The sequence below is a fragment of the Rhincodon typus genome, chromosome 2 (genome assembly GCF_021869965.1).
Source record: "Rhincodon typus isolate 14 chromosome 2, sRhiTyp1.1, whole genome shotgun sequence".
Lineage (NCBI taxonomy): Eukaryota > Metazoa > Chordata > Chondrichthyes > Orectolobiformes > Rhincodontidae > Rhincodon > Rhincodon typus.
Window position 1 is genome coordinate 131,435,328 of NC_063333.1, and position 25,518 is coordinate 131,460,845.

The window sequence follows — 25,518 nt, forward strand, 5'->3', positions numbered from 1 at the left end:
TATTTTCTTGGTAGATTACTTTCTCTCACAGCGCTGGTGTGCACATTAACATGTTGAACAGCCTGAAGTTAATAACCAAGACCGTGGCATTAGGCCTCTTAATCCTGCCCTGGCTCAGCAGTAGCTCTTTCACTACTGAATCAGAGTTCATAAATTCAGCCTCCACCCTGGAGGTTTGATCACATTTATGCTGATACTCTAATGCTGTATTGAGACAGTGCTGCATAACTGGAGGTTTCAGCTAAGACTTGAAAACAAGTTCCTGCCTATCTCCTGAGGTAGACAGGAAAGAGACCAAGCTCCAAGAGAATAAAGAACTTCTCCTGGTGTCCTGGCCAATGTTTATCCCTGACAAGGCCTCCCTGACTTTTTGTGGGAATTTTCTGTGTATATACTGTTGTAATGTAGGAAGTGAGGCAATGACAACACTTCAAATGCATTTAATTGACAGAGTTGCTTTGAAATGTCTTGAGGTCATGAGAAGAAATGCTTAATTACAAGTCTCTATTTTCTTTCGTTGTTCATTAATACTTTCTATTTCTTTCTTGTTTCTGTCTGGATTCCGGGCAAAAATTTGTTATATATAATACTTAGATAAATTAGTTGAAATTTGATCTTAAATTTTAAATGTGAGTCATAGAAATACCATGACATTCCCATAAAGAAAGCACTCATGAGCAATTTGATGCAACTCTTACTAACAGGCGTCCTCATTATTCGAATACATTGTCTTATCCATACATGCTGTCATCATATTAATTACAGGATAGAAACTCTTATGAATAGGATCAACACGCACCACCAACTTTAAGGTAAATGTCATTTGTAGCTGCAATACTTAATTGCACATTCTCTGTATGACAGTGCAAAATCTATTCCCCGCCCATTGGGTCATCATGTCTCATCTTATTTCCTCCTTGCCGCTTAAAGTAATTATTATCTGCTCTGGGATGTCCATTAACCAGCCCATAATAAGTTCAAAAGCACACAAGAAGCACAAGCTGAAACAATATTGTAAACTGATTTCGAATCATATGTCATCAACTTGAAACTTTAACCCTATTTGTCTCCCCACAGATGCTGTATATTTCAAGCATTTTCTATTTATTCAGATTTCTAACATCATAATATGTTGCTTTTTTAAGTTGTGTTAGCTGATGTTCAGGAACAAAAAAAAATTGCTGGAAAAACTCAGCAGGTCTGGCAGCATCTGTGAAGGCAAAAACAGAGTTAACGTTTCCGGTCGGGTGACCCTTCCTCAGAACTGGATGATGTTCATCTTGATCTAATATACATTAGATAGTAACAGTTATAGTACCAGAGAACAAGAACAATTTGGATTTTACATAATGACTTTAAAACATCCTAAGGTGTTTCAGAGGAGCATTATCAAACAAAATTTGACACCAAACCACATAAGGAAGTATTAGGACTGTTGAACAAAAGCTTACACAGGCATAGGGTTTAAGGAACCTCTTGAAAGTGGAAAGTGAGATAGAGAGACAGAGGTTTAGTGAATAAATTCCAGTGTTGAGAATTTAGCGGCCAGAAACTCTCTGTCAACGGTGGAGTGATCAATTTTTTGAGGAGTGCATAAATTTCAAAGGATTGTAGGAGGAGATATAAGAGGGAAAGGTGAGACTATGGAGGAATCTGAAAACAAGAATGAGACTTTTTTTTAAATTGAGATGCTACAGGATCATGAAAAAGTGTAGATCTGTTAACACAAAGGTGACCAGAATTGTACTCTGGAACTCAGAAGTGCCAAACACCAGACAACAGATTGTAACTAAAATCAAAGTAACGAGGGAGCAATCAAAACTAATGACTTGAGATTGTTCAACAAAACTTCATATCAGATTAAACTCATAAGCATACAGATATAAAAAAACAATTATATACTTTAAATTAAACAGCAAGAAAGAAATCCAATCACTAATTAAAAGTAAATTTATGACTGAGAACAAGATTTTTCTTCATTCAAAAAGGAGGCAAAAACCTTTAAGTTACCTGAAGATAAATGTGTAAAATGTGGATGTCTTTCAATTAAGGTGGCCTGAAGCCCACAGATGAGTTATCACTCATACTTAAACCAATTAGGAATACACAGTTAACACTGAATTATATCTCAAATTAGGATCAAAAACTGTAGTTTCATGGAAAAGCTCAGCAGGTCTGGCAGCATCTGTGAAGAAAAATCAGAGTTAATGTTTCGGGCCTGGTGACCCTTCAACTCTGATTTTTCTTCACAGATACTGCCGTACCTCTGAGCTTTTCCAGCAACTTCTGTTTTTGTTCCTGATTTACAGCATCTGCAGCGTTCTTTCGGGTTTTGTATCCCAGATTACTTTATCATAGCTAGATTTAATTTAAAAGTTTAGTTTTTAGAGACAATGTACAACTGCTCATACATATGTAAATTGCTAACTGGGCCCAGGCATGCCATACAATATCAAATGCGGCAGATGCAAACCACACTTTGCAGTCTAGTTGTTTGTAAGCTAATTATGTCCCCAGTCCCAGAAAAGTCTAGCTCTAACCCAAAGAGGTGACGTTACTTAAGCTGCTGTGGGAAACCAGCTACATAATTTTGCAGAACTTTTGCTGATTAAAAGATATACACATTAAACGAAAGAACATGTGGAATTCTTTTAACTCTTAATTGCATAAGCATAGAGCAAATGCTGGAGATCTTAGAAAACAAAAAGGTAGATAAATCTCCAGTACCTGATCAAGGACATTGTGGGAAGTTGAGGAAATTGCGGAACCTGTAGCAGAAACATTTGTATCATTTATAATCACAGTGAGGACTGGAAGATGGTTAATAGAACATAGAACAGTCCAGCACAGTACAGGCCCTTCGGCCCATGATGTTGTGCCAACCTATTATCTTATTAAGATCAAACTACCCTGCATACCCTACATTTAACTATCATCCATGTATATGGACACACATTATTCGAATAGTTTAAAAGATAACAAGGTGTAGAGCTGATGAACACAGCAGGCCAAGCAGCATCAGAGGAGCAGGAAAGCTGACGTTTCGGGTCTGGACCCTTCTTCAGAAATGGGGGAGGGGAAGGGGATTCTGAAATAAATAGAGAGAGAGGGGGAGGTGGATGGACCTGCACATCTGCTAATGTGGTATACTGTATCTGCTGTTCCCTATGTGCCCTCCTCTACATCAGAAAAACCAAGCGGAGGCTTGGAGACCGCTTTGTGGAACACCTACGCTCGGTTCGCGACAAACGACTGCACCTCCCAGTCACGAACCACTTCAACTCCCCCTCCCACTCCTTGGACGACATGTCCATCCTGGGCCTCCTCCAGTGCCACAATGATGCCACCTGAAGGTTGCAGGAACAGCACCTCATATTTCGCTTGGGAACCCTGCAACCCAATGGTATCAATGTGGACTTCACAAGCTTCAAAATCTCCCCTCCCCCGACTGCATCCCGAAACCAGCCCAGCTCATCCCTGCCTGCCTAACCTGTCCATCCTTTCTCCTACCTAGCCACTCCTCCCACCTCAATCCCTACCCCCACCTCCTACCCACTGGCCTCATCCCCGCCTCCTTGACCTGTCCGTCTTCCTTTGACTGACCAACTCCCACCCTAACTCCCCACCTACACTCACCTCTACTGGCTCCAACCCTGCCTCCTTGACCTGTCCGTCTTCTCTCCACCTATCTGCTCCTTTATCCATCTTCCATCCGCCTCTCCCTCTCTCTCTATTTATTTCAGAATCCCCTCCCCCTCCCCCATTTCTGAAGACGGGTCTGGACCCGAAACGTCAGCTTTCCTGCTCCTCTGATGCTGCTTGTCCTGCTGTGTTCATCCAGCTCTACACCTTGTTTTCTCAGATTCTCCAGCACCGGCAGTTCCTACTATCTCTCATTCCAATAGTTTATTTTTCTTTCCTATGCATTGATTGCTTTGCTAGGTTAGTTCAGGGGAACCTGAATAACTGGAAGACCCTTCCTGACAACAATTCAAACCAACGAAATCAACAGACAGCAACCTGTTATTCTTAAGGTATTTCAGCCACTGTAAATTGAATTTCTCATTTTCTTAATCAATGACTGCATTTTCAAAGAACAGTGGAGAATGAAAGATTGATCATTTGTAGGAAGGCAACACTCATGTAGATATGCTAACTACAATGAGCCAACTGAAAACAATCAGTTATGTTGTGCCTTTATTTAAGAAAGTCTGTAAGGAGAAGCCTGGGAACTGTAGTCTCATGAGCCTGACATCAGTGGTGGGTCAATTGTTGGAGGGGATTCTGAAAGATGGGATTTACATGCATTTGGAAAGGCAAGGAATGATTAGGGATAGTCAGCATGGTTTTGTGCGAGGGAAATTGTGCCTCACAAATTTGAATGAGTGTTTTTGAGGATTGACAATTTTATTTGAATATATTCCATCTTCAAACTTCCACTACTGGTCACTTGGCACTTACTTGGCAAGGCTAACTGGAATGTTGTCAGGACCCTCATTCTCCAATTGAATCACACTTGATTGTAAAACAGCTTTACACGGTCTTTGCTACAGAATTCAACAAATATGGTGCTCAGATAGGGCTTTTGGCGAAGATGCATATCAGATCCTGGAATTTTTTAAAGGACACATTAATATTTGGAGTTAGGGTGAACAAACATTGTTTTAGAATGTTGAGCTTTATTTAGAATCTTGCGGATTGTTTTAGCCGCTGTGGTGAAATTTGTCACAGCAGTCAAAACATAAGCATCATTTTCAGTTCAGGTGGTTGGATTAAGCCTCCTCAATGAAATGGAAGCTCTTAATAAAAGTACTTGCTTTTCAGCTTTGTAGTTATAGAACATCTATCAAGCAAAGAAAAACCTCAAGGAACAGTTATGCTAAAGTAGTAATGCTGAGTTAACACAGGTTAGTCGAGTTATGTGCTTCACTGAGTACCCTCTTCACCGGTTACTGGAGGTTAAAGCCTTCAAAAAAAAATGCAGGCAAAACAGATTTCCTTTCACGGCTGTATGACTTTCCATCCAGTTTGCTCACAAAAGAATCCCGCACTTCACAAGAATTAAGGATGGTTGGAAAACCTTGATGAGTATTAACACATTTTATATGTATATGCAATAATGGAGAAAGCCTAAATAGTTTACACCTAAATTCAATCCTGATCTTACGTACTATCCAGAGACAACACAGTATGGAGCTGTGCTTTCATAGTTCTGAAATTTTTTATCCGTTTTAGGGCAGTGGCATCTCAGTCATTATTCTGCCCCTTATTTAGGCCAGACAGCATCAGAGGAACAGGAAAGTTGAAGTTTAGGGTCAGGACCCTTCTTCAGAAATGTCAACTTTCCTGCTCATCTGATGTTGCCTGGCCTGCTGTGTTCTTCCAGCTCCATACTGTATTATCTCTGACTCCAGCATCTGCAGTTCTTGCTATCTCACCTACTATCCAGGTCTTCAGCATAATCTCTGAAGTGGCCATCAGACAATTTATCCTGAGGTTAATCACTCTCTAATTTAGATGCACTAGAAACCAACTATAGCATGAACACTCCCCCAAACAGAGATGAGCTAATTCAGCACAGAGTCAGGAACAGAAATGGTTCATTTGACATGGTTAATTCACCAAATAAACTCATTTAATAGTTGGGAAAAGCTGTGCTTTACCTTTTAACAGTAATTTTGTGACAAAAAATTAACATACATGATGGTTTACTATGTAACTGTACTCTGAATACCACCGATTAGGAAAAATTCCAGATTCAATGCACTATGTTGCTGATTGGCTTCAACTGGGCTAACTGAGCCAGGGGCTGAGTTGTTGAAATAGCTGCCTTTGGGCTAAGGAGGGTTAAACCTGCTTTTGATCATTTTCCTGTGACATCTATTGTATTGGTGTCCACTGCTCTGAAAGGTGTCACATGATAGTGATTAGGTAAGGGCAGGATTCGGTTTAGCTGTGAAACTTTTGTGGTTGAGTAGGTTTATGGAACTGATTATTTTAGCAAAACTTTGATGTTGTGATACTTCACCAGCAATGAGATATGCCCATGTACAAAAGCTCTCAAGCTTAAACATTTTGAATTATAAACATAATCCATCAGTTCCTGGTGTAAATAAAGCCAGACATTAGTATAAATTCAGTAAATAAGGGGCAGAATAATGACTGAAATGTCCTGCCCTTAAATTGATAAAGCATTTTAGAACTATAAAAACACTTTAAAAATAACCAGCTCAAAATGGATCAGGAACCACAAGTTCAGAACTCCACTTGCAAGCTGAATGGAAATAATTCACAAAGCAATTGCCCAAACTCCTTTCAATTTACCATTCGTTGCTCGCAATGTAATCTCTCCACAGGTCCAACTGAAGGCACAATTAGCAATTTTGGAGTGAAGAAAATCGGGAAAAACAGGATTATAGAAGAGCAGATAACCTGTGAAATGGTAGTATGTATGGTAAGTATGAGCTTTAGGTTCCAGATTGGTAGTGGGTGGGCCAGGTCCTAATGTTAGAAGTATGCCAGGTAATCAGTGGGGGATAGATGGACAGATTTTTAATTGGTAATATGTTGAAGAGATGTGTAGAGCAGGCAGGAAAGTGGATTTGAGGACAAGATAATCTAAATGAAGAGAAACTTCAGAGTACTTCAGTGCAGAGGGATCTGAGTGTCTTTGTGCATGAATTACAGAAAACTATTATGCAGGAACCGCATGTAATAAGGAATGCAAATAGCACTTACCATTTTCTTGCTAAAGGAACAGAGTAGAAAAATAAGGAAGTGTTGCTGCAACTATACGAGACATTAGTGAGATCGCACCTAGAGTGTTGTGGACAATTTTGGTCCCCTTACTTGAGGTGGGATGTAGTTGTGTTGGAGACAGTTCAGAGCAAGTTCACTAGGTTGATTCCAGAGATGAGGGTTTGTTAATGAAGGAAGTTTGAACATTTTAGGCTTATACTCTATGGAGTTTAGAAGAATGAGACGAGATCTAATTGAGGTATATAAGTTGCTAAAGGGGTTAGACAAAGTAGACATAGAAAGGATGTTTCCTCATGTGGGGCGATCTAAAAGTGGAGGCCATAGTTTTAGGATAACAGGTAGCAGCTTTAAAAGAAAGATGAGAAAGTATTCCTCTCAAAGGATTGTGAATCTGTGGAATTCACTATCCCAGAAAATGGTGGATGCTGGCATGTTCTGTAATTTTAAGGAGGAAACAGACCAATTTTTAATTACCAATCGGTTGAAGGGTTATGGAGAGCAGGCAGGGAAGTGGAATTGAGGATGACATGAGATCAGTTATGGTTATATTAAACAGCAGAGCTGGCTCACATGGCTGAATTCTGTAATTCTTCTACATCAGTGGCTGTAAAAGTGACCATCAACCTAAATTTCTTAACTCTGGATTTTTTTTCCCTCAACAAATTGCAAGGAAAAAGCATATCCAGGGGTATACCTGTTAGCTTCACATAAATGTATAGGGTCAGATCATGGATACCTGACTTACTAGGGCTGACAGTTACATAAGTTTCTGGTGTTCAAACTTAATTTTAATGAGGGTCTTAAAGAGGGAAAAATGTTTTGTGGTGCAGTGGGTGGAATTCCAAGTTCTGGGCCAGAAACTCCAGGTTGAAGTCCATCAGGACTTATTGGAAGGTGCATTCGTAGCCCACCCAAACAGGCTGATTGTCAGCCTGTAACTCTTCCCAATACGCCTAGTGGGAAAGCTTGCTGATTAACCATCCTTTGGAAGGCTGTGGCAAACCACTGCAGAACTTTGGCAGTAAGCACGGACCAATCCATTAAAGTCCAGGGGTTCAGCCTTGAAAGTAAGGATGGAGGCATTTTAAAAAAAAACAGTTTTAAAGGGGGAAAAATGAGATAATGGGGTTGAGAACTTTTGGGAAGAAATTCCAGAACCAATAGTAGAGATGTATTTCATGTGCTGAAATATTCAGATCCCGCTGAAGTTATAATGGATGAAGAAAGGGTGATGTGAAAATACCAGCATTACCTGGTGGCTGGTCTCATAATGCTGTTTCTTCAGAGTTTCACCAGGGTTGGGGCTGTGGAGGTGGAGGTTGGACATGAGAATCCACCAATCCATTGACAGCAGCAATTAGGATTGTTAAGAAACTCACTGAGAGCTTATTAGAGGCCAGTTCTGATTTGAGAATGGTACATTTGCTTCCTCGGGAAGACCAAGGGAATGGAGATTGGCAAACAGCAGGAAGCCAGTAGTGTGTTGCCTAGAAAATGATGCATGCTTATGAAATGATTGGGGGGGGGTCTTCCCCTCTGTTCCTGCTCTTGTATTGCAAAGGTCCACCTAGATAACTTGGGTGGTATCCCTTGTGAAGCTCAGGTGTAGTGACTGCTCCTGAGCATGGGTACTGAACTTGGAAATGGTTCTAGATTTCCAGTTCCTGCTTCAGAGGGAAAACACTGCCAAGCAACTCAGCAAAAACAATCAAGCCAGGATGAAGGGTCTAGGCCCGAAACGTCAGCCTTCCTGCTCCTCTGATGCTGCTTGGCCTGCTGTGTTCATCCAGCTCCACACCTGGTTATCTCAAGCCAGGATGCACCTGGTTCTGCACAACTTAGTTGCTCAATAGATAAAGTTGTTAATCCAGATCATCTCACATTAGCTTTCCTTCCGTCATTTTACTCAATTCAACTTCTGTTAAAGTTGCCTTCATTGTCTCAAATAGCTTCAGTGAGTTGTCACCTTTTTCTAGTAACTGGAGGTTCCAGCTTCCCTCTGAACTTTTATTTAAAAATAGTTTCCTTAACATATTAGCCAGTTTATCCTCTCGAACGATAGAGTCAAGGATTTTTCCCCCAGTATTTCAACCAGAACGGTGGCAGACTTGCAGTGGGATATTTGGCAAAGCACTTGAATGAAATGAAGTTGAAAGCATTCGAAAAAAACATGTCGTGAAAGGTTAGAGTGGGCGGTGTAGAAACCCATAGGTAGGGTGCACACTTTGGGGACAGCTTGAAGCACGAATTGTTTAATTTTGTAATTCAATATCAAAAGCAAGATGTTGGAGATATATGACACAGAGTGATAATACAGATCTCCTCCTTCCCTGATGTTTGCGGGGAGCTGCAAATTGACTCCTTCCTCACCTTTAATTGGTCGCTTTTAGAAATAGGGCGGCTGGGAGGGGTGGTTTAAATAGTTGGAACCGGTTTCACTGAAGGCTTGAGCAGAGAGACAGACACACACACGCTGGGAAGATGGGGAGAGATAGGAGTGTGGCCAGCTGGCTTTTGCTGATAGCCCTTGCTGTGCTGTTGTGCTGCCTGGTAGCTCTGAGCTCAGCGAACGAAGGGCACTCGGACAGTGATACTGAGCACGGCGAGTCTCACGGGGGCAATGAGACGAGCTTTCACATAGTCACCTTTCGCTGGGAACATGTCCAAGCCCCCTATGTTATCGCACTGTGGATTCTCGTGGCCAGCTTGGGTAAAATAGGTGAGTGATGGGGTATTGTCTGAATGGAAACGTCCTGGAGACATTTCCTTTTTGGACCTGTTTTTTTTTTCTCTCTCTCTTTCTCTGTGGATCTGGGAACATGCAGATATTGTCTGGTTATGCTGGAATGTGAGGTATGCATGTGCCTGTGCCCTGAATCCCTTTGACTGGTGTTGGAGAGAAGGGCTTTCCCACCTTCGAACCTAGTCAGTAAAGATTCCCCGCCGTGAGGTTATTGTGATGCTGTCAATTTGATGCTTGGATCACTGGCCGAAAAAAAAGTGGATTTGGGGGTGGGGGAGTCGATCAGGATGATACCTGGGCTGGCTGGGAGACTTTGCACGTCGAATTGTATGAGTCAGAATAGGTAAGTGTCACCCAAAAAATCAGTTTTTTAAAATTTTTTTTTATTTAAAAAGGACCTATTAAGCCAGTGTTACTTTAAAACATTGTTTGATACTTAGTCATGGCACTCCTGTTATTTTATACCAAACCTTAGGCTGACACTCCAGTGCATGTAAACAGTGCTGGAGGTGCTGTCTTGCTACTGGGTGCTTTTTTGGGAAAGATTGGTGGAGTCATCCCAGTTTCTTGGTCAGTATTTGGATGGCATAGTGGTTGGCACTGCTGCCTCATTGCACCAAGGACATGGGTTTGATTCCAGCCTCTGGTTCCTTCCTGTGTGGTGTTTGCACATTCTCCAAGTGTCCCTTTATTCTCCCATAAAAGATGTGGAGGTTAGATGGATCAGCTGTGCTAAATTCCACGTTAAGCCTAGGGAAGTGCAGGCTAGGTGGATTAGCCATGGGAAATGCAGAGTTACAGACATAGTTTCGGGGAGTGCCTTTCACAGGGTTCGTGCAGATCTGATGGGCTGAAAGGCCTGCTTCCACACTATGGGGATTCTAGGATACTGTAGTTATCTCTCAGCCAACATTGCGTAAAAGGAGGAAAAAAAAAGATATTTGTGGGACTTTGCGCTTCAGTTGGCTACTTCATTTCCTACATTGCAATAGTGATGACTTTTTTGAGTACTTTCAATGATCTCCAGGTATCACACAAATGCAAATCTTTTCACTTTGTTCTTCAGGTTAATATCTATTGTGAATTACACTCCTGGTGATGGACCTGGATGTTAAATATGACTCATTGGTTTCTTTTTTAAAAAAACTCTTTCTCTTTTTAGGGTAATCTTTGTAAAAATGTGCAGTAAATGTACACTTATATAGTGCATTAAACTTAATGTTTCATCACAATCGAGTTACTATAAGGACCAGGGAGATAATGAATGTTTCCCTATTAGGAACTTTTTTTAAAGCTACTGGTAACTATTTTACACATTAGCATTGGTACCTGTCCCAAACATTTCGTTTGGTTAGATTAAAATAAATGGCAGGTTGTCTTCTGTCACTTTTGTTATGACAACCAAGGGTGAAAATGTGTTATGTGGAAAAGAGTGCAAATGAGCTTGCATTCTGACTTTAGCCCAGGTATTGGAGCTGGGACGCTGTTGCCCTATTCCACAGTTTGTTATTGTTTGTATGTGAATTTGTACCTGGGCATTTATTTTTAAAAAGATCTTGTGTGAAAAGACTTGCTGTTTTGAACAAAATTTTTAAAGCAACATCCTACCCATTTACTTATGTAACTCTTTTGGTGCAGAAGTGCTGTGTTTGGTTATTGCTATGCAATGACAGAATTAATTTGTAATACAAAATTAGGCAATTTGGAATTCATAGGGATGTGAAAGTAAAACTTGTGTAGTTATGGACACTGCAAGGAAAGGGCCTGTGGAAATGCTAACTGTCAAGATATAACAATGTGCTGACTGTAGGAACAGGTATTGGAAAGAATAGCCAAAAGTACAAAGATTGGAAGAATTTAGAGAGGAACAAATCTTTGAGGTGATTTTGAAGAGTAGGATGCAAATTAAAATTTTCAGGTGTTTGTGGGACATGTAACAGGCAAGATGTTCACTGTTTTATGGACTGAGGTTTATTGAAAGTGAAACACAGGAGTTTGGCCAGGAGATGATTTTATAATATTAGAATCTGGAGGTGATTAAGGCCTGACTGGGGGTTTCAGCAGAGAACAAGTAGAGGTGGTCATTGTTAGTAAGATGCAATTGGGTAGCTTTGTGATGTTGAGAATATGGGGTCAGAAAATCAGCTCCTATTCGTCGGGCACCAAGCATGAAACCATTTGGTTTAGTCTGAAGTGGAGACTGATTTGTTGGCAAAGATGCTGTGTTTGTATTGAGGGACTAAGACTACCATTTTGACCTGGTGAAAATGGTAGCTCATGGCAGACATAATATCACAAGCAGGTTGACAACATGGGAACAGTGATGGGGTGAAGAAGGGTCAAGAGGAAAAGCTGTGTACACTTGGAATCTAATTCTGCATGTTTTTGGATTATCAAAGGGCAGCAGACATATAAGGGGCAAGAGAGAGAGCTAAGGACAGATTCACAGGGAATTACAGGTTGCAATGTCGGCTTTAAGAATTTGGTGTTTTTTTTTATTATTTAACCTATTTTTCTAATCAACCTGTTTTAGAGATTTTATTACACACCTCTGGAACAGGTGGGACTTGAACCCATGCCTCCTGGACCAGTGTAGGGATACTATCTCTGTGCCACAAGAGGACCTAAGCTTTGGTTATTATGGGATCGTTAAGTGTGGGATCAGGTGAGTGTAGTATTAAAGTTGAAAAATGATAGAAAAACACTTGTTGGAGACAGTATGTCAAACACAAAGACTGCACTGAGGTTTAGGAAATACGAAGCACGTTTGTGAAGACTTTTTCTCGTGAATTTGCTTTAGGCTGATTTTAGTGTTTATAGATGAGGGGTTTAAATCTGAGATTCAAATAAGAAATTGCTTCAACATAGTTGTCTGCTCACTTACCATATGCCACACTGTCTTTCATTTACGTTACTCTTTAGGACATGGTGTATCTTGATGTGCTGGACTCTGTCAACACTGGAAACTCAGGGAACAATTTCTGAGATTAGATGCCTGATGAAATGTCCACAACACCACAAGAGAAACAAGGATGCAGATTTTCTTGGGATTGTGAGCCAGTTTTACAATGGAGTTGCAATGAATGAAGGAGATTCTTACACTATTCACTGTCTGTACAACATTTAACAATCCTGTCTCAGCCTTCTCTCTCTCAATTGCGTAATTGACCATTCCATGGAACAAACTTGATAATGGGTTGATCTCGACTCCAAGAAGATGTAATGGCTAAATAATATGGATCAAGTTTCAAATGAGATTTAATTTCGAAGAACAAAAACCCAAAATACTTGTGCTTTGAAATATAAATAAAAATAACTTTTCAAAACTTTTCAAAACAATCTTCCCTTTTAATCAATTATTGTTCTATCCAGGAAAAATCCTTTGAAATATGTTGGGCTTATAATTGACTGTATTGAAATTTTTGAAGGATTTTAATTCAAGGTATTAATTAGAACTTTTTTTTTCTCTGTTCATCCTGATGCTACAGTTGGGAGAATCCATAGCCTGGTGAGTATGAGGCACATTGTGCAGAAAAGTTCAAAGTATACACTTAATGGTAAGAACCTGGCAAGTGTAGCTGAACCAAGAGACCTTGGAGTACAGGTTCATAGATCCTTGAAAGCGGAGTCACAGATAGACAAGGATAGTGAAGAAGGTGTTTGGTACCCTTTCCTTTTTCGTTCAGTGCATTGAGTATAGGAGTTTAGATGTCATGTTGCAGCTGTGCAGGACATTGGTCAGACCACTTTTGGAATACTATGTGCAAATCTGGTCTCCCTGCTATAAGAAAGATGTTGTGAAACTTGAAAGGGTGCAGAAAAAGTTTACAAGTATGTTGCCAAGATTGGAGGGTTTGAGCTATAGGGAGAGGCTGAATAGGTTGGGGCTATTTTCCCTGGAGTGTCGAAAGTGGCCTTTTTTATAGAGATTTATAAAATTATGAGGGGCATGGACAGGGTGAGTAGCCAAGGTCTTTTCTCCCCAGGGTGAAGGAGCCCAAAACTAGAGGGGATAGGTTTAAGGTGACAGGGGAAAGGTTTAAAGGGGACGCAAGGGACAACTTTTTCATGCAGAGGGTGGTGTGTGTCTGGAACTAGCTAGCAGAGGAAGTGATGCTGGCTGGTGCAATTACAACATTTAAAAGGCAGTTGGATGGGTATATGAATAGGAAGGGTTTAAAGGGATGTGGGCCAAATGCTGGCAAACAGGACTAAATTAATTTAGGATATCTGGTCTGCATAGATGAGTTGGACCAAATGGCCTGTTTCCATGCTGTACAGCTGTGACTCTGATTCTGTGTGTTCCTTGATCTATGGAGAATATGCTAATCTTCACTGATATGGTGATAGAGGTTGCTCTGCCCTGTGCTTGCAGTGAGAAAAGACCAATCCTACAAGGTCCCTCCTCTTGATTCTCTAATTTGGTGATTTCATGATGGATGATTCATGCTGTACAATGTCTGGGGGATAATGAGGTGGGGCTTGTAGTGTACTTAGTATGATACACACACACACCTACTATCATAAGTAAAGAGTAGAAACTAGTGTGGTACCTGAACACCATTAGTTTCCATAGAATTGGCCCAGCAATTCCCTTTTTGGGGAACAGTAAATTGACGTACACATCAAGGGACATTGTCTGCATGAGTTGGTAATACTTAAGTTACAGGCCTACTCAATCTAACTTGGTAATTGAATTTACAGTAGTAAATTGTTACTAAATGATGTGATTTCATGGAATGTTATTTAAACAATGGTATAAAAGGTGTTACAGATATCTGATTGTCACCCCATTTTTTTTAATAAATAGTCTCACCCACAATAGTGCTATTGAGTATCCAGAAGTGAGTTGGTAGGATGTTATTTGATCTCTGGATCCTGACCTCTTCACAATTGGAGAAAACTCAGCTTGAAAATTTCATGAATTTTACATGATGCTGATTAATGCTATCTTGGGTGGTATGTCAGTTCCAGTAAGTAGCGTATTTGCCTTGACTCCAGTGAAAGTAGCCTTGCCACTCAGTCAGTCATGGGTCAAGGGACACTTTCCCAGTGCTGTCTAGTGACTATGTATGAGACACTGATAGTGAGATGAGGACAAGCCACTTTTTTTTTCATCACTCTTCACAACAGGGAGTCTGTCCCTTTGTCACTTGCCCTATATAACCTTTGGATGATTTTTCTGCTTTTAGATGAGGTATTGAAGGAATCTCCCTTCAGGTGCAAGGAAAAGGCTTCACAGTGTTTATTTGAAGAATAGGGAGGAGTTACTGCAGCATCTGAGTTAATATCTTAAACACATTATCTGGTCACTAACTGCATTTCCTACATTAGTGACTGCACTTCAAAAATACTTCATTATCACCTGTAAAGCACTTTTGGATATCCTATGGTTGGGAAATGTACAATAGTACTGCAAGCCTTTACTACGTTCCAACCAGATTTTTCACCTCCAATTGCAATACTGGTCAATTTCTCCTCTGCATACTTAAATGGAGCATGAGGAACTGGTGAGGAAGCAAAGTTTGTTTTTCAATTTAGATATCAATGCACTGAAGTTGCATCTGGTTAATTTTTAGTACTATAGTTATTCTTTTAAAAAAGACATATTAGGTTGAAACATTTTATTTGCACTCATCAGGAGCATGCACGAGAATACCCATTTAAGGGAAAAACCTATATTTATACTGAGAGGATAGTGCTGGTTGGTTGGTTGTGAAGTGAATGAGTCATACTCTGCTCTCATTCATTATAAATATTGGTTTACCCTAAAATGTGTGTATTGTAAACTGTCCTGATGAGTAATAGACAAACTTGCACCAATGTGTCTTTTTCGGCAATGCTCTGGTTCTGTATTACCAAGTGACTGTTAGTGTAGTCATATTGTTAAACAGTAAACAACATGGAAAAGATTAATCTGGGTGTTTAATTTAAAATTCAAAGTAGGACAAGAGGATATGGGTTCACATTAATGAATGATAATTTTGGAACTAATGTCAGGGAGAAGTTTTCCATAGCTAATGGAAGGAGAAGCCATGACATGCTCTTTCAAACATTTATCGAAGTGTTTCTGCATTGCCAAGCTCTGGAACAATCTCATATAGGTCTTTGTATGGGGGTGGGAAAAAAATCTTCTTCATCCTTTAGCTGAAGAACTTTTGCTGTGTATTTTTTTTTTTTTTTTTTTGAATGCTTCATGGGAGACCTCCTCTCCAAATAGTGTCATAAGCACTAAAGTTTAAGAAGTTCAAAGTTTCAGTTTTTAACACTGTTTTGATTTTGAATTCTGGGCATCCCAAGCACTTTACAGCCAATAAAGTACTTTAGTCATTTTTTGTTTATAGGTTTGTGTTGCCTTTGAAAAATGCCACCTCTGTCTCTTCAGGAATTCTGCACTTTAAACTGAGATTTTGCACTCAAGTTCTAGAGCAGAAATCCAGTCTGTAGCCTTCCGTCTCTTGGGTGAATGCCACTAATTGAATAGATGTGTAAAGGAACACTATACTTAGCGAGTCTTCTTAACTTCTAAGTAGTAATCATTCCTCTCTCTGATTTTACTGTGGTGATACAGGTGTTATATTTTTGGGCAAGTGTTAATGATACAATATCAATTAATCAGCCTGATCACTTTATTTTGAGGATCATCAGTTACATGATCAGTTACGTTGATTTATAGACTTGAGTGCAATGTGTTAATTTTAATAGCCTTTCTTGCCCTTTTAACTGTATTAAATTTTATGGAAAAACATATGCTTTTATTTGAAAATCTTCAAAGCAACAATGAATTGCAACTTTTTTGAAGTTCAGCTTGTCCTATTGCATTCAGATGTAATTGTATGTAGCTTTTTAAAAGAGCAGCAATAATGTTGTAAACACTTGCACTTTGCTTTGCAAATGCTACTTGGTGGGATGGATCAGAGGCTCGCTTAAATTGGCGTGGCATATTCATTATAATAAACTGCACTGGGAAGTGAAACCACCTTTTTCTCTTTACGTATTGTGTGCGTGCACATAGCCTGGTGATGATTGGTGGGAAAGCCCAGAATGAAACCAGCCAGCATGAAACACACAGCTGTCTGCCACCTAATGCATCGAAGCTCACCATTAATAATGGCGCAACATACCTGTGGTGGGAGGAGATTTGAAGCTATTAAAACTATGTAGGGTTTTGATAGTGAACAGGAAAAGCTGTGAAGAATTATGCCTATGGTCATCGAGCTGAGTTTGGTGACTTTAGCCTAGATTCAGAATGAAACCTGAGATGTTTGTGTATGGCCCAGTAAATTATCATGCAGTAAGTGTATCCATTGTGGGAGAGTTCTCTAGTGAGTATGTATGCTCATGCGCATATCAAACCATTGCTTGGTCTCGCACTCTTTTTTTAAAAGCCTTGGTGGCCTATTGCTGCCCTCCATCTCCAATGAGGTGGTTTTGCAATCCATCATTGAAAGTTGAGGCCCAATGATTATTTTGAGGTGATCTGATCTGAATAGTTGGAGCAAAATCCCGAGTTGCATTTTCGTTTTACTGTTTTAAGAGCTTCAGGACCCTGGAGCAACCTTATGTTACAGAGCTACACATCACTGAGTATAAATACTGCATGAGGGAAGTTGGACGACACTAACAACACTAGAACTCATTAGCGAAAGTTGAGAACATAAGCGTGTGAAGATAGGTTAGTCCTTATTTGTTAATGCTTTGTACAAAATCTTAATTCCTTTGCCTTTATTTTGTTAGTTGATGTATAGAATATTCTTTTGCATCCTTGAAGTGAAAACATTCTCTCCCTCCACAAAGAACAGTGATCTGTTCTTTCAGATTTCAATAGGACAGCTCAAAATATTGAAGCTTTTGCGAGGTATATGATGAACTCTTAGACTTTATGCTAACTATCATTATTTCTAACCATCTATTGTTCTTTAGTTTAAAGGTTAATGCATAAGACATTGGAACTGGGAAATGAATCACTTTTAATCTCGAATGTCGAATGTTCTGTGCAGTGAGTATTCTCAGGTCAGATGTAACATGGACAAGAAGGATTCAAGTTTTGCACTCTATTTGAGCAATTTACCTCTATTAATTAGACCTGTTTCCAGAATGCAATTACTTGCTTCTACTAGTCCCTTCTTAGCATTCCTTCCACGTGAATAAATAATTCTATGCAACTTACCATATTCCCCCATTTCTTTTATTTATTGAATGTAGCCATGACTATTGTCCATTATGGTCCAACTCCTCAAAGTGAATTCTACCACCGAAAAATGCCATTGTCTCTTCTGTCATATTCTAAACTTCTTGTTTTCAATTGTATGCCATGACTTCCTGTCCTAGATTCAAGTATCTCTGATTCATTGCCATCCTTCCTTTAAATAAGGAGACTAAAACCGCACACACTATTTGAGATAGTCATGCCAATGCTCTATATAATGAGGCATAATATCTTTATATTAATACTCCTAATCAAGGATAGCATCATTTTTAGCCACCTTCATTTACATGCACACTAACTTTTATGACTCTGCACTACAGCACTTTGGAATTCTGCACTCATTCTTTATTTTAATTTACTTCTTTTATTTTCCCTGCTAAAGCGAACAACTTCACATTTTCCTATACTATACTTCAACAGCTAGATTATTGCCCACTCGTTCAACCTATCTATACATGTCTGCAAACCTCTTGTGTCCTCTTTACAACATATGTTCCTACCCATCTTTGTCCATTCAATTTAGTCACCGTGCTCTTTCTCCCCTTGTCTAAACCACTGTAGATTGTAAAAAGTTAAAGATGTAGAATATTCCCCTACAGGAACTTGTTTGTCATAACTTGTCAATCAGATGCAGCCCCTTTTATTTTTTCCAGCCAGTCAATTTTGTACCCATAAGAATATGTTGCTCATGTACCATGAGCTCTTTATTCTCTGTAATAACTTTTTTTTGATGTGGTGCTTTAACTTCTGGAAATCCAAGTACAGAACATCTACAGGGTCCCAAACGTCTGTTAATCCTCAAACAAGTCAAATTGGTTTAAACATAATTTCTTTGTGCAACCGTGTACACTCTTTTTCAATTACTTTGTTTTTGTAAGTGTCCAGCCATAATCCCCTTGCTGATCAATTCTACTCCATGTCAGGCATAAAGTTTACTTGCCTATAGCTTCCTGTTTTATCTTTCCTTCCTTGAATTCTGTATTTGGAGTGGTACTTTGGGCTGGTTTGTAGCCACTGGCCTGATACTTTGTAAGGACTGGTTCAAGTCTCCCGTAATTGTGGGAGAAAATTGAAAACTGGCAATAAGTCCATTATACCGGGTTTTTGGCTGTTGTTTTTACTTGAGCAGTTCTTCATTGTGCAATTTCAGGGTCACACTAATGCTTTATGCTGGTTTATGAGAGTGATCCTTTTGGGACAGGATGCAACTTTTTGTTTTTGCGTTTTTTTGATGGTCATGGGAAAGGTGTAAACCTCTCTAAATCAAAAAACTTTAAAATGCTTTCTGGATTCAAAATAGAACAATCTTGTCTTGGCATTGGACTTTGGACGTGGGACAGGAGGCTGTGTTCAAATCAGATTTCAGGATAGATCCTCCACTGCAATATTAAGGTGTTACTGCACCATTGTAGCCACCATCTTTCAGAGAATATGTTGAACTGATGACCTGACTGTCCTCCAATGCCATAGCAATTTGAAGACTTGATTTCTCCCTGTGTTCAGGCCAAGGTTTGCCCCTCAATCAATACCTGAATGATTTATGGCTATTGATTTTTATTGCTATTTGTTAGCACTTGGGTAAGACAAATTTCCTGCTTGCTACGCAATAGTGACTGCAGTTCACAAAATACTTCAATAGTTTTGGACGTTTTGGGATGCTCAAGGTTGTGCTACAACTGGAAGACTTTTTTTTGGTCCTATCTATTCAGTAAGGCTGAAATGGATTTAAAATTGAGGCGTGTGAACGTTTATTTCACTTCTTTTTGTGGTAAATTCATATCTTGTACGCACCCTGAAAGATTTGTGAGGAGCTGCTTTGTTGACACCAAAGAGCCTAGATTACTGTTGTACTTTTTGAGCAACTAATTGCAAATATTAGTCAGGAGCATTTTGACTGAACAGTTATCTTGTTCTGTGGAGTTTTACACTTATCCAGTCTGCTTTGTAAAATCTGAAAATAAAAAATGCATTGAAATCTCCCTTTTTTTTTTGAAGCTATTGGTTTCTTGTTTTGCAATCTAATTCTGTGGCTTGGCATCAACCTTTTGCCTGATATTGTTTTGAGGTTCTTAGGAATGTAAAAGCTTTTTTAACTGCACTAACAGCACTAATAAAAGTGAAATTTTGAGCTAAAAACTTCAGATGTCTGCCAAGTAGCCCTTTTCCTCCCATTTCTCCCCCCGCCCCCGCCAAGTGTACGCAATGATTCAAACAAGCTGATGAGATTTTGTGGCACTGACTTTTTTTTTCATCATAACACTGACATGGGTGCAGAATTTTAAATGTACACAAGCTGTAAAGTTTCTTTGATTAGTATAAGTCCTGTTTTCACAGTTTAATCCTCAGTATCTATTATCATATATAACATTTACATGATTTGACCCAAGCAGAATGAAGATCAAGTGCAGAACCTTGAGACAACAACAATGTTTGGCTTTTGAGGTTAGGAGCCCAATATTGCTTATTTCCAAGTCTTGAACCAACCTTTTTACTGGTTCTGTTTGTAACTGTATTGTTTTCTCGACTCTCTAGTTTTTAATATAAACATTAAGGCAAGTGTTGTCTGTCTGTGGTTTATTGGTGCCACTGGAGCTGCCTTGGGGATTGTTGTCTTGCCAATGAGAGCAGGGGACTTGTTAGAAGACCAGCAAAAACACAATGCAGGAAAATGGCTGTGACTGTTCTTATGATCCATGAATCTTCAGTTCTCCACAAACGAAAAGAATGTACTCTAATGTCCACAGAATGAACTTGACAGCTAGGCATGAATATGCACTCTTGCTTCAGATCAATAAGGTGGAATTTTATAGAAACCTTTTTACATTCCTTAATGTGTTGACCCCTTGACAAATTTCATTTGGATCTACAACAGGCTGTTATTTAGCAGTGAGCAAGTTTTCCCTTTTTTTGTTATTCCCCCTTGCCCCAGCCGAGTCCTTTAGAAAATCTCAAGTTGCCCCGAGACAACCTGTGGAACAATTGCTTTGAAATAATACGCTCAACATGTCCTGCACCCCTCTCAAAGCATCGAACTAGGTCTCTTGAGGGAGACACTTTCTTCAACCAGGATGTGTAGGTGGTTTTTGAAACTGAGGGATTTATACAGAAATGGGATAAATAATGAACCTGAATCCTCCTGGTGTGCAGGACCTCTTATTTGATTGTGTACATATGAGTGGGGCAGCCATAATGCCTGCTTTGTCATTTTGACCACACTTGGCTGCTTTACCCTAGCCATGAAGAATGGCAGGTTGGTAGGTACCATATGAAAAGCTGGATGTGCCTTGGACTGTTGTCAGCTTAGCACAATGAGTAGTTTTGATAATTACAACCCCAAACTTTATTGTGGTATTCTATTTCTAGTTGGGCTTATGAAAGGTAAATCATGATAAGCAAATCTACTACAGCTATCAGAGATAAGTGGTAGCCAGTGGGTATGATGTATTCCCATTTTCAGAAGGCTTTTGATAATGTCCCACAAGAGGTTAGTGGACAAAATTTTAAAGCACATGAGATAGTGGGTAATATTGGCATGTGTTTCCTTTTTGTCAACCAATGACTAGTGGACTAGCGGAAGGATCAGTGCTTTGAGGAAGAAGCACGGAGGCTTCAAGGTGATGTTTAGACCAGTTCAGGAAGTGGGCAAACATGTAGATGCATTACAACATAGCTAATTGTGAAGTCTTATGCTTTGATGTCAAAACAAAGGTGTATTCGAGTATTGTTCCAATGGTAACGTATTGGAAGTGTAAACGTACAAGGTGATTTGGGTGTCCTGGTACACCAGTCAATGGAAATAGACAGACAGGCAAGTGTAGTAATCAATTGGAAAGACAAATGGGAGGTTGACCCTCAATGCAGGAGGAGTTAAGTTCAGATGTAGGGATGTCTTGCTGCCTTGGTAATACCATACCTCAAGTATTGTGTGCAGTTGTGGTGCCTGTACCTAAACAGGAAGTACTTCCCATTGAGGGAGAATAGCAGAGGTTCCCTAGGCTGATTGCTGGGGACAGACCTGCTATCGCAGGATGAGTAATTGTTTTGACAAGGCATGTATTCTCTAGAGGGTAAAAGGTGATAGAATCTTGTATTTCAACAGGGCTGGACAGACTGGATGTAGGGAGGATGTTTTCTTTAGTTATGGTCGAGAACCAGGCGGCAGTCTTCAGATACCAGGTAGACCACTTAATATGGAGATGAGGAAAGAATTCACTCAAAATGTAGTGAACCCATGAAATTCGCTTTGGAGGCCAGATCACTGAAGAACTTCACGAGATTGCAGAGGAATCAAGGCGTATGGGGAGAAAGAAGGGATGTGGCCTTATGAGGATAGCTATGATTATATTGAATGATGGAGTAGACTTAAACGGCACTTACAATAGCCTACTCCTCTTGTTTTCTATGTATTGGCAAACAGATGAATGTTTATTGTCCTTGTTAATTCTATGCAGAGAGGCAATAGTTTGGAGTTTCTCCTTTTGTCTGCAAGCAAATATTTCCTACTTGCAAACAACTTTGTGTGGACGTTTCAGGGGTAGGGTGGGAAATTTAGATTGGTTTCTAACTTTTTCTACTATGTAATTACCTTCCATGCAGCCCTTGCTGTTCTCAAGGGCTTCTGATACCTTTTTTGGAGCTATACTCGTCAGAATGAATTACTTAAGGGAGAGAATTCTGATGAGGAGGATATTTACATAATCTCCTCTTGGTTGACACCAGTGTTGAGGGACTAGGCAGGCTGGACTGTTCTGAAAGAGAAATAGCTGAGGTGAAATAAAGTTTTAAATTCCCCTCAACTTACCTTCAATTTTTAAAAGAAATTTTCCCAAAACTCGCTCTGTCGCTTTGTAGTTGAGTGGAGCAATGCATAGAAGGATATTCTGTGCAAGTAATTTTAGCAATTTAATAAAGTGATGTGGTCCCAATCACCTCTTCTGTTTTTTTGGTAGGGCGTTACAGCTGCTGGAGGAAGAGGAAAAGAAAGCAATGTATTGTATAGTTATTCTTTCTCCAGCTGTTCTTCATGATGTGTGCATTGCTAGCTTTTGCCAAATTCCTGTTCATGGAAGGGGTGATGGTGGACGTTCTGCTTAGGATGAATGAGTGACTTGTTAGCGTTCTAAGGCAGTCACTATTAGTGTGGAACTGGACTTGTGTGTTGGCCAGAGCTGACAAAGATGTTGAACCAGCAGATCTTTTATGGCTAGCTGGCCACTTCATTAGACAGTGACCCTATTTATTTATTTATTTATTTATTTATTTATTTATTCATTGAAAGGATGTAAATTTTCAAACTGCGGTGGTGAAACCTGAATTTGTGGTTTCTGACTTTGGATAAGTGGCTGTGTCCCAATGAGGAGAATTGCAAGTTGGAGAGAAATGTTCTAGTTTGAGGTGGGGGTTGAGGAAATGAAAACTTCAACTAGTGAACTGACCGGTTGACCACCTCGGTAGAGAAACAGGAGGCTGGAAGAACACTGCAAGCCAGGCAGCATCTGGAGGAAAGGAGCAGTCAACGTTTCGGGTATAACCCTTCTCCAGGACAACTGTTTTGTTGAAAATTGCTCCCATGACAAAATCTTGTACAATAATTCCGAATAGACTAAAACAAATAAAGGAAGCTAAAAGAGTGAAATGACAGCATTCTCTTTCAAAAACAGCAGGGGAATAGCAGCAAAACAATTTGTTACAGGTGCAGAATATTAGTATCAATGAAAGGTGAAGACACTGGAATATTTTCCAGAGATGCTTCAGTGTGATTTGTGGACAAGTTGACCGAGTGGGTGAGTACATGGCTGATGAAGTGTAATGTGGACAAATGAGAGGTATCCACTTAAGACAGCTTATTATCTGAATGGTGTCTTGTTTGGGAAAAGGGGAAGTGCATTGTGGTCTGGGTGTTCTTGTATACTGGTTGCTGAAAGTTGAGTACGCAGGTATATCAGTGGTGAAGGCAAATGCTTTGTTGGCATTCATAGCAAGAGGATTCATGTACAGGAACAGAGATGAATGACTGCAGCAAGACACGGTCTTGGACAGGTCATACCTGGAGTATTGTGGGTGCTTTTGGCCTCCTTATCTGAGAGATGTTTTACCTATGGAGGGAGTGCAATGAGGGTATACCAGTTTGATTCCTGGGATGGCAGGACTGACATATTGAGAAACTCGATTGGTTAGGACTACGTTCACGGGTGTTTAGAACAAATGAGGGGAGGATCTCAGAAACCTAAAATTCGGAACAGGTCTAGACAGGTAAATACCAGATGTTTGATGACCAGGGGTCACAGTGTCAGGATAGATGGGTACGCGTTCAGGCCTGAGATGAGGAAAGATTTCTGCACCCAGAGAGTGATGAGCCTGTGGAACTCTCTGCCACAGAATACAGTTGAGGCCAAATCATTGAATGCTTTCTAGGAGTTATAGTCCTTTCTTTTTAAGCTGAAGGATATGGGGTGAAAGCAGGAACAGACTACTGAGTTGGATGATCATGTTGAATGGTGGAAAATGTTTGTATGGCCAAATAGCCTAGTCTTATTCTTCTATGTTCCTATCACTTCCCACCACCTGAGCATGTCCCTCTTCCCCTTCATTCCCCACTTTCAAAGGGATAAGTCCTTCAAAATTTCTTCCCATTCCTGTACTCTTTCCCTGTCATTTGTAGTGATAGTAATCTGTTCCTTCCCCTTGTACTGTTGTTTGAAGGCCAAAATTCTATTTTGAGAAAAAAATGTTTCTTTTCTCTTTTTCTATAGATGTTGCCTTATCTGTGTGTCTCCATTCTATGGACTATTTGTTACTCCTAGGTAACTGCCACTTTCACTCCTGGGAGTTTGTTTTATTGGAGATACTATACTTACGAACAATCTTTGCCTTTAACCTCTGCACTGCTTCAAAGCAGGATTGATAGTTTCAGGAATAGTAGTTTTAAAAAAAAAAAAAAAAAATTTCGTCAGTAATTTGAGTACTGGTGATTTTATTTTTTCTTTACACTCAACAGCATGGAGTTTGTTTACGACTTGCCTTGCCCATTTCCAAATGATCTCGTCTTGTCTTGTCTGAAATAACTCGAGGCTGGTATCCTGTCACCAAGTCACCCTTTATTTACATGTGGAGAGTCCTTGACACTGATCCAGCTCCCTCAGAAACCAGCTCCTTGGAGTGAACAGGATGTCTGACACTCCTGTTCTTATCTGTCAGCCAGGGCTGATTTGGGGCTGTTAATCTGGTCCAGTCTGGGAACTTGTATTCGATGAGGTCAGCCAGGTGGACCTCATTACAATCATTACGTTATCAAAGAGGTTTCTTTTGCAGACTTGTTGACGGGCCACAATTTGAATTCTTCTCTTGCTGAAACTGTCTTTTTGTATCAGTCGATAGGGTGGCTTGTCCTAACAAGGCTGAAGTATTTTGGGTCAACACACAGGGCTACCCGCATTCACTAAGCTGTACTGTCAACACTTAATGAGCCCTTGATTGAATGTCCTTCCAGAATTTAGACTGGTCTTTACTTTGGATTTCCTGTGGTAACATATTGACCAGAATTTACCTGATTTGTGAACTAAAGTTGACAATTAACTGTTCCTGCTCTACTGGTGGTTGTAACCCAACCAATCTGCACCCTCTCTCCTCCAGTAGGAACTGTCTTTTTTATTTGATGTCAGTGCTATTTCTTGAATCCTCATCCTGAGTATAAGATTATTTAAAAACTCAAAATATCACTTATCCTGAGGTGAAAATACCCTGACCATCTAAATGTGGATACATTGGTGATTGTATTTGAATGGGAGTAATTTTTAAGGCTTACTGA

The 25,518-nt window shown here is 39.9% G+C and overlaps 1 protein-coding gene across 2 annotated transcripts in view; it reads left to right on the forward strand.

The window, feature by feature from the left end:
• Positions 1–6,253: 6,253 nt before the first annotated feature.
• Positions 6,254–25,518, forward strand: part of LOC109921751 (sodium/hydrogen exchanger 3) — a 119,469-nt gene continuing 100,204 nt past the window's right edge. Inside the window, exon 1 of one of the 2 annotated variants that reach the window (XM_048609920.1) lies at positions 6,254–6,454. In XM_048609920.1, coding sequence (XP_048465877.1) covers positions 6,448–6,454 — 7 coding nt within the window. In that variant the 5' untranslated portion in view covers positions 6,254–6,447. Of the gene's footprint in view, positions 6,455–9,194; positions 9,479–25,518 lie in introns of those variants that run through there. The other variant, XM_048609911.1, reaches the window with a different exon arrangement.